This window comes from Trichomycterus rosablanca, chromosome 12 (assembly GCF_030014385.1).
Source record: "Trichomycterus rosablanca isolate fTriRos1 chromosome 12, fTriRos1.hap1, whole genome shotgun sequence".
Lineage (NCBI taxonomy): Eukaryota > Metazoa > Chordata > Actinopteri > Siluriformes > Trichomycteridae > Trichomycterus > Trichomycterus rosablanca.
In genome coordinates, this window is record NC_085999.1 from 12,497,378 (window position 1) to 12,510,102 (window position 12,725).

The 12,725-nt window shown below is 42.5% G+C and overlaps 1 protein-coding gene across 1 annotated transcript in view; it reads left to right on the forward strand.

The window, feature by feature from the left end:
- Positions 1–12,725, forward strand: part of igsf3 (immunoglobulin superfamily, member 3) — a 237,565-nt gene that overhangs the window by 185,542 nt on the left and 39,298 nt on the right. The window contains exon 6 of the mRNA XM_063005750.1: positions 5,775–6,182. Coding sequence (XP_062861820.1) covers positions 5,775–6,182 — 408 coding nt within the window. The remainder of the gene's footprint in view (positions 1–5,774; positions 6,183–12,725) is intronic.

Here is a 12,725-nt window from a genome sequence, read left to right on the forward strand (position 1 = left end):
AAGGCTCTTCTTTGTACTAGCACCCAAGTGGTGGAACGAGCTTCCTCTGTCTGTCCGAACATCTGAGTCTCTCGCTGTCTTCAAAAGACGATTAAACTAGAGTAAGGTAATGTCTATTATGGAAGCACTTCTGTAAGTCGCTCTGGATAAGAGCGTCTGCTAAATGCCGAAAATGTAAATGTAAACTTATTTGCCACAAGTGTTGGCATCTCACACCAGAAAACAGATGAGAATAGATCCTGAAATGGGCACCAGGACATCCCAGACAATAAAATTCTTGTTTTGTATTTGCATAGTGAGTCGGTTCTTTTTGTCAACTACAATATTGTTGAGTTTTGATAGTTTTATTGGGTTCTATTGTCTGAGATGTACTTGTGCCCTGGTCATGGTCTATGCAAATTTTGGTGAAAAAACCCTTAATGAAATACTTAATGACATAGTTTAAATGAATGAATAAACATTTTTATCCCACAGAATCTATTTTTTTAGGATGATCTGGCAACACTGGTAACAAGTGAGATTTGGCCACCCCTGTGCTCTAACCCCAGCTTCTAAAGAATTGTAGTGTGTGTATATATACAGGGGTTGGACAAAATAACTGAAACACCTGGTTTTAGACCACAATAATTTAGTAGTATGGTGCAGGGCCTCCTTTTGCGGCCAATACAGCGTCAATTCGTCTTGGAAATGACATATACAAGTCCTACACAGTGGTCAGAGGGATTTTAAGCCATTCTTCTTGCAGGATAGTGGCCAGGTCACTACGTAATGCTGGTGGAGGAAAACGTTTCCTGACTCGCTTCTCCAAAACACCCCAAAGTGGCTCAATAATATTTAGATCTGGTGACTGTGCAGGCCATGGGAGATGTTCAACTTCACTTTCATGTTCATCAAACCAATCTTTCACCAGTCTTGCTGTGTGTATTGGTGCATTGTCATCCTGATACACGGCACAGCCATTGGATGCACATGGTCCTCCAGAATGGTTCGGTAGTCCTTGGCAGTGACGCGCCCATCTAGCACAAGTATTGGGCCAAGGGAATGCCATGATATGGCAGCCCAAACCATCACTGATCCACCCCCATGCTTCACTCTGGGCATGCAACAGTCTGGGTGGTACGCTTCTTTGGGGCTTCTCCACACCGTAACTCTCCCGGATGTGGGGAAAACAGTAAAGGTGGACTCATCAGAGAACAATACATGTTTCACATTGTCCACAGCCCAAGATTTGCACTCCTTGCACCATTGAAACCGACGTTTGGCATTGGCACGAGTGACCAAAGGTTTGGCTATAGCAGCCCGGCCGTGTATATTGACCCTGTGGAGCTCCCGACGGACAGTTCTGGTGGAAACAGGAGAGTTGAGGTGCACATTTAATTCTGCCGTGATTTGGGCAGCCGTGGTTTTATGTTTTTTGGATACAATCCGGGTTAGCATCCGAACATCCCTTTCAGACAGCTTCCTCTTGCGTCCACAGTTAATCCTGTTGGATGTGGTTTGTCCTTCTTGGTGGTATGCTGACATTACCCTGGATACCGTGGCTCTTGATACATCACAAAGACTTGCTGTCTTGGTCACAGATGCGCCAGCAAGACGTGCACCAACAATTTGTCCTCTTTTGAACTCTGGTATGTCACCCATAATGTTGTGTGCATTGCAATATTTTGAGCAAAACTGTGCTCTTACCCTGCTAATTGAACCTTCACACTCTGCTCTTACTGGTGCAATGTGCAATTAATGAAGATTGGCCACCAGACTGGTCCAATTTAGCCATGAAACCTCCCACACTAAAATGACAGGTGTTTCAGTTATTTTGTCCAACCCCTGTATATACAGTGTATCACAAAAGTGAGTACACCCCTCACATTTCTACAAATATTTCATTATATCTTTTCATGGGACAACACTATAGACATGAAACTTGGATATAACTTAGAGTAGTCAGTGTACAACTTGTATAGCAGTGTAGATTTACTGTCTTCTGAAAATAACTCAACACACAGCCATTAATGTTTAAATGGTTGGCAACATAAGTGAGTACACCCCACAGTGAACATGTCCAAATTGTGCCCAAAGTGTCAATATTTTGTGTGACCACCATTATTATCCAGCACTGCCTTAACCCTCCTGGGCATGGAATTCACCAGAGCTGCACAGGTTGCTACTGGAATCCTCTTCCACTCCTCCATGATGACATCACGGAGCTGGTGGATGTTAGACACCTTGAACTCCTCCACCTTCCACTTGAGGATGCGCCACAGGTGCTCAATTGGGTTTAGTCCATCACCTTTACCTTCAGCTTCCTCAGCAAGGCAGTTGTCATCTTGGAGGTTGTGTTTGGGGTCGTTATCCTGTTGGAAAACTGCCATGAGGCCCAGTTTTTAAAGGGAGGGGATCATGCTCTGTTTCAGAATGTCACAGTACATGTTGGAATTCATGTTTCCCTCAATGAACTGCAGCTCCCCAGTGCCAGCAACACTCATGCAGCCCAAGACCATGATGCTACCACCACCGTGCTTGACTGTAGGCAAGATACAGTTGTCTTGGTACTTCTCACCAGGGCGCCGCCACACATGCTGGACACCATCTGAGCCAAACAAGTTTATCTTGGTCTCGTCAGACCACAGGGCATTCCAGTAATCCATGTTCTTGGACTGCTTGTCTTCAGCAAACTGTTTGCTGGCTTTCTTGTGCGTCAGCTTCCTTCTGGGATGACGACCATGCAGACCGAGTTGATGCAGTGTGCGGCGTATGGTCTGAGCACTGACAGGCTGACCTCCCACGTCTTCAACCTCTGCAGCAATGCTGGCAGCACTCATGTGTCTATTTTTTAAAGCCAACCTCTGGATATGACGCCGAACACGTGGACTCAACTTCTTTGGTCGACCCTGGCGAAGCCTGTTCCGAGTGGAACCTGTCCTGGAAAACCGCTGTATGACCTTGGCCACCATGCTGTAGCTCAGTTTCAGGGTGTTAGCAATCTTCTTATAGCCCAGGCCATCTTTGTGGAGAGCAACAATTCTATTTCTCACATCCTCAGAGAGTTCTTTGCCATGAGGTGCCATGTTGAATATCCAGTGGCCAGTATGAGAGAATTGTACCCAAAACACCAAATTTAACAGCCCTGCTCCCCATTTACACCTGGGACCTTGACACATGACACCAGGGAGGGACAACGACACATTTGGGCACAATTTGGACATGTTCACTGTGGGGTGTACTCACTTATGTTGCCAGCTATTTAGACATTAATGGCTGTGTGTTGAGTTATTTTCAGAAGACAGTAAATCTACACTGCTATACAAGCTGTACACTGACTACTCTAAGTTATATCCAAGTTTCATGTCTATAGTGTTGTCCCATGAAAAGATATAATGAAATATTTGCAGATATGTGAGGGGTGTACTCACTTTTGTGATACACTGTATATATATATATATACACCGATCAACCATAACATTAAAACCACCTCCTTGTTTGTACACTCACTGTCCATTTTGTCCACTTTGTAGTTCTATAATTACTGACTGTAGTCCATCTGTTTCTCTGCATGCTTTGTTACCCCCCTTTCACCCTGTTCTTCAATGGTCAGGACTCTCCCAGGACCATTAGGTATTATTTGGGTGGTGGATCATTCTCAGCACTGCAGTGACACTGACATGGTGGTGGTGTGTTAGTGTGTGTTGTGCTGGTATGAGTGGATAAGACACAGCAGCGCTGCTGGAGTTTTTAAATATGGTGTCCACTCTATTAGACACTCCTACCTAGTTGGTCCACCTTGTAGATGTAAAGAGACGATCGCTCATCTATTGCTGCTGTTTGAGTTGGTCATCTTCTAGACCTTCATTAGTGGCCAGAGGACGCTGCCCACAGGGCACTGTTAACTGGATATTTTTGGTTGGTGGACTATTCTCAGTCCAACAGTGACAGTGAGGTGTTTAAAAACTCCAGCAGCGCTGCTGTGTCTTATTCACTCATACCAGCACAACACACACTAACACACCACCACCATGTCAGTGTCACTGCAGTGCTGAGAATGATCCACCACCCAAATAATACCTGCTCTGTAGTGGTCCTGTGAGAGTCCTGACCATTGAAGAACAGCATGAAAGGGGGCTAACAAAGCATGCAGAGAAACAGATGGACTACAGTCAGTAATTGTAGAACTACAAAGTGGTAAGTAGAGATAAAATGGACAGTGAGTGTAGAAACAAGAAGGTGGTCATAATGTTATGGCTGATCAGTGTATATACACATATATGACAAGAAGAAAGAATATAAAATATTCTTTATATTCTTTATTTATGTAAAATAACCCTCCAGTCTCACACCTACTTGTTCTCTATTCCTTTCATAATCTGTTGCTATAATTAATAGAAAAGGATTTCTAAATAAATGCTTCACCTCCTACATTCAATTCCTCTCCTCTTTAAAGTAGAAAGCAGAGGCAGGTTCATGTTGTTCTTCACCACACCAACACAGGCAAGCTGAAGTGGCCAACTGTCACCTCTATAGAGAATGAATTCATGCCCATTTTCTCCTCTGCACCTTCATGGGTGGAAAATGAGCCGCCTGGGCATTCCACTTTAATAAGCCTTGTCCCCGTGGCCCATTGCACTGTGAGCAGTACTGCCAGAAATTGCTTTTGAAGAATGGCTGTGAAAAGAGCAAGTGGGGACAGGCCTGTTATCTTCTCCTCAATTAGAGCTAAAGCAGAGTAAAAATCATCAGTGTCAGAGGAGAATTAACCAATAAACGATCCTGCTTCTCTTTCACCCACGCACACATTTTTAGAATAGCGCCGTTCATTTCTCTGTAAAACTGTTTTCAGAAAACCTGTACCCTTCTTGACCAGTCGAGTTCTTTAGATTTCTGAAGGTCTGTTGTTTTAGTTGTAGGTTTAGTACTGTTCAACAGTGTATATTCTTGGTGTGATCTTTGCGTAGGGCGTCAATGGTATCTAATTTGGTCTTCATTTATAGGCACCCAATGAACACCCAAATATTTAAAAATGCTTTGATTCCAGCCGAATGCTTTTCCACAATTGGTACGGTGGGTAGCACTGTCACCTCACAGCATAAAGGTCCCAGGTTCGATTCCCAGGTGGACCAGTCTGGGGTCTCCCTGTGTCCATGTGGGTTTCCTCTGGGTGCTCTGATTTGTGTACAGTCTACATTTTCTGTATTTAGCAGACACTTTCATCCAAAGTGACTTACTGTAGTGTAACAGTATACAGTCTAAGCAAGTGAGGGTTAAGGGCGTTGCTCAAGGGCCCAACAGTGGCAACCTGGCAATGATGGGGTTTGAACCAGCCTTTCAATTACTAGTCTAGTACCTTAATCGCTAGGCTACAACTCTCTGTTCGAGGCACCTCTTTCATTGAACCCACTGTGCAGTGTAAATCAACCTTCCTTCCTTGTCTTCAGGTATTCTTTGTCTTATTTTATAAAGGTTTTTACTCCACACTTTACCGTTTTTACACAGAGTGTACTGATTCTACCTATGTAATTATCCTAATCTGTGCAAAGTCATTTTACACTCACACATACCCATAATTTCATATATTTTACAAAGAGTGTACTGGTTCTTCCTTTGTAAATAATACTTCTTTTATCTCTTTAAAGAGTGTCGCTCAAAATTTCGTTGTACACATAATAATGACATATGTATGATAATGACAATGAAAGGTTCTTTTGTAATATTACTTTTACAGAAGATTTTGCTACTGTATAATTTCTTCCTCTTATGCACATTTGTTTTTCTTGCCCCCTTAGAGTCCTCATTCTTTGTGTCTGCTTCATCACGCACTCCCAGCGTGACCTTCGGGGATACGTTCGACCTGCAGTGCATCGTAAAGTCCCGCCACAGCCCTAGCGTCCCCATATCGGTGACCTGGCGCTTCCAGCCGGCGGACGGGAGCACCGAACTGCGGGACGTCGTGACGTTCACACGCGAGGGCACCCTGAAGTGGGGCGAGCAGATACTCGGCCTGGGTACGCGCACCTCGATGGATCGTACACGCAACTACACCAACTTTCGACTCAGTGTGACTAAAGCAGGGCGCAAGGAGTCGGGGACGTACCAGTGCGCCACCGTGCTCTACCGCAGGAACTACGATGGCACCTGGAGGGTCATTGCAAATCGCACGTCCAATCTACTCGGCATCAATGTCCAGCAGCCAGGTTAGTTCTGTTTTGATTTTGGTGCTTGGTGAAAGGGGGTGACTGAAACTACGCTGTACAAGGTTTCTAGTTGTCATTAGTTGAATTAGTTGAAATTAGTGGTAATTGTGTCTGCTCTCTGTTTGAATGTCCTTGTCTGGACTACAGCAGGTTCCTAATGGGTGCAAGTGGAGACAGACTTGGTCGTTAATATCCCCCACTCAACTATGGGAAGCCATTAGAGGGGAAAGAGAGTGATTAGAGGAGAACATGAACTCATTAAACATTCTCTCTCCCTCTCTCTTTGGTGCAGGACAGACCTAAATGCCAGGCACTCTGACTGAATGTTAACCCTGCACACAGACACATTCTGGAACATTCTGGACTGTACAGTATGATGCTTAAAGCACTGGACAGTACCAGTCAAATATTTGGCCACAATAAAATCTAGCCTAGGTGTTTAAGAGAGTGGATGTATGCGTTTGTCACCCTGTAATTGATTGACACCCTGTCTAGGGTCCCATTTCCCCCAACTTTAATCAGAGTAAAGCAGTTGTGGGTTGTGGGGAATGACTGATACATGATTTCTTTTGGCTGCTCCTGTTAGGGGTCACCGCAGTCGATCATTCATCCGAATATTTGATTTGGCACAGTTTTTACACTGAATGTTCTTCCTGACACAATTCTCCTATTTATACAAGTTTGGGATCGGCACTAAGCGTCCACTGATATGCGTTCCCTAATGGCTATGTTTATGTACTGCCATGCGCCTGCTGTGTTTGTGAGCCCAGCCAGGATTTCGAGCTCCCAGAACTCTTGGCTTTTATCAACATTATATTATAATTATATATAAAAATGTATAATAAAGCAGCTCAGTGTCGCTCACAGCAAGAAGGTCCTGGGTTCTATTCCCAGGTGGAGTAGTCCGGGTTTGCATGCTCTCCCCGTGTCCAGCTGGGTTTCCTCCAGGTGCTCTGGTTTCCTCTCACAGTCCAAAGACATGCAATCAGGTTAATTGGAGATACAAAATTGCCTTTGGTATGAGTGTGTGTGTGTGTGTGTGTGTGTGTGTGTGTGTGTGTGTGTGTGTGTTTGTGTGTCCTGGTATAGACTGGCGAACTGTACCCGCCATTCAAAATCTATAATAACAAAATAACATTTGAAGATGTTACACTAATATATGAAGTGTAAACACATGCTGTACTAATCATGATTATTAACAAAATGCAGTTGTTTTTTGGCCTTTGCTGATAATCTGGCCAGTGCTTATCCACCATGTGGTCTTAAGGTAGAGCTCAGGAGAATCCTAATCCTAAAACATCTGTGCGTTATTGCCAGTTGCCCCAAAGACTGTAGCTGCAGACCTCTAGATCTCCATTGAAATTGCATAACTCTAGTCCCACTCAGGAGCCAATGGCATCAACTAGCTGCCATGAAAAATGGTTTCGACTATAGCTGCTTTAAAATTGTAAACAGGAATTCACTACATTATTATTATAAAATCATTATTTTATCATTATTTTATTCTACTGTGAGAATGAAAGACTACAACAACACGCAAGGTGTATTTTTATAATCAAAAAGTCCCAATGATGTGATCTGAGTGGCTGTTCGGTGGCGCTGTTAATTCCTGTGCGGAACCAGAGTTCTGTAATTTGATTGGCTCCTTAGCAGAACGGAACTTTTATCCAAAGAGTCTTACAGTTGTGACCAGATCCAGTTTGAGCTAATTGAGAGTTAAGGGTCTTGCTCAGTGGCTCAACAGTGGCCCAACAGTGGCAGCATGATGGTGGTACGGCTTGAACTGGTAACCTTCTGATTACCAGTTAGGTACATTAATCACTTAGCAACCACCGCCTACAGCACTAAGCAGAGAAAAGTTAGCGTTCTTGTTATATGCGCCCACACAATCCACGTACATGAGGTTTATTTATGGTGTATTTATTTTACAGCCTTATGTTATCACATATTTTAGAGGTGCTACTATTTTCTACAGCCAATTGATTAAGTATTTTTTATTATATTTTCAGCGCACTTGTGTGTGTGTGTGTGTTTATATGTATGTGTGTGATTTGCTTTTCAACTCTACCGAGTTTCTTACAACCCACTAGCGCCAAAAGCTTCTCTTTCTGCTGTCTCTGAGGAAAACTGGAGGCGTTTATGAGTGTGTTTCAGCATTTTTCATAATCTTTATGTAACATAAAATGAAATTATTCTGATGAGTTGACACACGAGACACTTCATCATCTTAAACCTATATACGTTGGCTTTTGGCTATTTTTTTTCCTGCAGAAGTACAAAACCAAGATGTTTGGTTTAAAGCAATGGAGCAGTGTCTTCTCACAGCAAGAAAGGCCTGGGTTCGAACTCCCGGCAGGACAGTTTGGAGTTTGCATGTTCTCCCTGTGTCTGTGTGCGTTTCCTCCAGGAGCTCTGCTTTCCTCCCACAAGTCCAAAGACATGCAGTCAGGTTAACTAGAGCTACTAAAATTGGCCCAAATGTTAGTGTGTGTGTGTAAGAGAATGAGTGTGTGTGTGTGTCCTGTAATGGACTGGCGACCTGCCTGGGGTGTCTTTTAGCCTATGAATCAGTCCCACCGCGACCCTGACCAGGATAAATAGTTTAAAACAATGTTGAAGAAGCATCACTCTCTTTTTCACTCCTCTCTTTTTTTCTAACACACACACACACACACACACACACACACACACACACACACACACTCACACACACACTGCTAAATGGCTGCTTACACAACTCTGTCCAGGACTTAAGCTTTATTTTTTAACCCAAAAAGCTGCTTATTCATCTGAGAATGAGATTAATTAGTAAGTACGGTTTAATCGAAAGCCATTTAAAAAGCTATAGTGAGAGAGGCAGTATGAACTCCAGGTCTTTTTAGCTGTGGTAGTGGAGGTAGTGGTTCTCAAACTGCTGTCGTACTAGAACTATAATGTGGCACACTATATGGCCCCAAATATGTGGACACCTGTCCATGACATAGTAAAAAAAAAAAAAAATTATATTAGCATTGAATATTAGCCTTATCATGACAAATACTTTTATTTATTTATAGAAATGTAGACAGACAGACAGATATAAAAAGAAATGAGCATGTGAATATATATTAAGAAAAAAAGTTAAATCTGACATCATGCCACTCAATTTTTGGCACCCTTAATATAATATTTGCTAGCACACACTTTTTGAAATGCATTTTCCCTCCAATCAAGTTGTATTTATTACTTAATTGCTTAATTACTTAATAAGTGTGGCAAGACAGAAGCTATTGTTAAGTAGATATATATACATATATAAATTAAAGCATTAAATTTAAATTGGCTCATATAACGAAGCATATCAGCAAGGCTAAACAGTGATTTTTTAAACATATGTTGTTTTTGGTGTATGGAAACCGCTGTAATACAGTCAGTGTAGCTTTATTATTACCACTGTATCAAAGATGTACAGAGGAAGTTGGTGGATCAGTACTAAATGGCTAATTAAAATGAATAACTCTTGGCTAAGTTAGGCGGAGAGTAAATAATGAGAGTAGATCAGCTCAGAAGGGTAATTATGCAATAATTTAATTGCACCCTTGCACATTGTCAGATAAGAACTACTTGTTAGCATTTCTTGGCACTGGATTTTAGGCCAGTCTTGGCGGGCTGGTAGCACTTGTTGCTGTGTTCTCAGCAGTGCTTATGGCTCTGAGTATGTGTTGTAGTTTTAGATCTGTTAAGCACAGCCGTTTGTCATTGCCCCCATGATGGCTGCCATCGATCAGCTTCTCGTCTCTGAAGTGAGTTTATCACAGTCTCTTCAAAGCCATTAAACTGAGCAGCTTCCATCACTGTTATTGACACAAGACTCTCTCTGTCTCTCCATTCTTTTATATACATCCCTTACCAGTGTGAGTGCCACCCAACATGTTCAGATACTCATTCTATAATGTAACATGAGGCTGTGTTTGTACTGCTGCATTCACAATATATAATTTTGGCATCACAGATGGCACACAGACCAAATTCATTAATTTTATGTTGAAATTGATGGTTTAAGAATTTGTAATTTGGTATTCTTGCCAGTAGCTGATTTAGTGCCATTGCGACCAGTGGCAAACTTACAATAAGCTTTGTAAAATACAGACCTGATCATTATTCTCCAGGCCACCCAAGGACGATGGGGGTCCCTGCTGAGTCTGGTTTCTCTCAAGGTGTCTTTTTTTTTTTGTCTTATTTTTAAGGGAGTTTTTCCTTGCCACTGTCACCCTTGGCTTGCTCAATAGGGGTTTTTGGTCTGTCGGTCCCGGATTCTGTAAAGTTGCTTTGAGACAATGTCTATTGTAAAAAGCGCTATACAAATACACTTGACTTAAAATGTAAGCTTATATGAGTGCTAGAGCCTATCCCAGCTTTTCAATGGGCGCAAGGCACACAGTAACACCATGGATGGGGCACCAGTCCATCGCAGGGCAGACACACACACACACATACACACACCCATTCACCTATAGGGCAATTCAGTGTCTCCAATTAACCTGACTGCATGTTTTTGGACTGTGGGAGAAAACCGAAGCACCCGCAGGAAACCCACGCAGACACGGGGAGAACATGCACTTCACAACTCCACGCAGAAAGGACCCGCACTGCCCTGCTTGGAGATCGAACCAGGGACCTTCTTGCTGTGAGGCAACAGTACTACCCACCGAGCCACTGTGCCGCCCCACAGCAAAGTCAGACGAGGGCTTCACACTCCAAAACTTCAACAAAAATGTACAATTCTTTGTACTTTGTTTATTGGTCTGAAATGCCGTGTAACTGATCACCTGATACAAGTTATTTGTCTGGACTTCTTAATAAACAGCTAAGCTGCTGGGACAATGTTAAAGAGGTTAAAGTAATGATAAAATAAGACTTCCCAAGCCAAGCATGCAACCCCAGCCTCTTCTAAAGCAAATCCTTAAATAGAGAATGATAGGAAACACTGGTGCAGAACTGACAGGATAAGAAATGATTTCTGTGTTTCATACCAAAAGCACAGCAATATGACTTTCTCATTTTGCATTTAAATATGGTGGAAGTCATCACATCTGAAGCCCTGTGCTGCTTATTGTAAAGCTGAATATTAGATTCTTTTTCTTTCAGCTTATTGTTTTGGGGCTTTTATGGCATTTGAGGAATGTAAAAAGAGCAAACACGTGTTCGGTTCCCCAGCTGTCCGGAAAGGTTCCTCACACCCTCCATCTCTGTGACAGAATGTAATATCTGCAGTAATCATGCTGGATCTGTCCTAATGGAGCCATCTCTAGTCTCTCAGATTATTGATGGGCTCTTGGATGGTATATTAACATTTTCTCATTAGCGTCATTTATCTTCAGGATAAAACGTGATTGTAAAACTGAGGGATACATAAATATATATATATATATATATATATATATATATATATATATATATATATATATATATATACACTGTACATATATACAGTATATCCCCACAGGACCACTACAGAGGTATTATTTGGGTGGTGGATCGTTCTCATCGTTGCAGTGACACTGACATGGTGGTGGTGTGTTAGTGTGTGTTGTGCTGGTATGAGTGGATAATACACAGCAATGCTGATAAAGTTTTTAAACACCTCACTGTCACTGCTGGACTGAGAATAGTCCACCAACCAAAAATATCCGGCCAACAGCGTTCCATGGGCAGCATCCTGTGACCACTGATGAAGGTCTAGAAGATGACCAACTCAAACAGCAGCAATAGCTGAGCGATCGTCTCTGATTTTACATCTACAAGGTGGACCAACTAGGTAGGAGTGTCTAATAGAGTGGACAGTGAGTGGACACGGTATTTAAAAACTCCAGCAGTGCAGCTGTGTCTGATCCACTCATACCAGCACAACGTACACTAACACACCACCACCATGTCAGTGTCACTGCAGTGCTGAGAATGATCCACCACCTAAATAATACCTGCTCTGTGGTGGTCCTGTGGGGGTGGACTACAGTCAGTAATTGTAGAACTACAAAGTGCTCCTATATGGGAAGTATAGTTGATAAAATGGTCAGTGAGTATAGAAACAGGGAGGTGGTTTTAATGTTATGGCTGATGGGTGTATATATACTGTATATAGCAGTAGTTTTAGAAAGGGTGATTACAGCTGTTAGCTACTTATACCGTGTCCATTTTATTAACATAGAGTCATTTCATGGGAGAAATTGTGACATGTTTTGAGACAGACATGTGCTCTCGGTATACAAGCGTGAAACTGGTTGCTTCAGACATCCCTGAATTTGAAGCTACAAGGCAAAGCTAGAGGGCACACTTCAGACACCAAACATGCCATGTCTGATTGATTACATCTGTGTTAGGGAAAATTGTGAGCACTATTTTTTGATGAAGCTACTCCTTTCCTGAAGCAAAACAGAAGAGTGCGCCTCCTTCACCGAGAAAGCAAATGTCGGTCCCCAGCTACCAATTAATAGTTAATTAAAGTCGATCAATAATGGTGTATGTCTCATTCTCTTGTGTGCCCTGAACCATCCCCTCATTAAT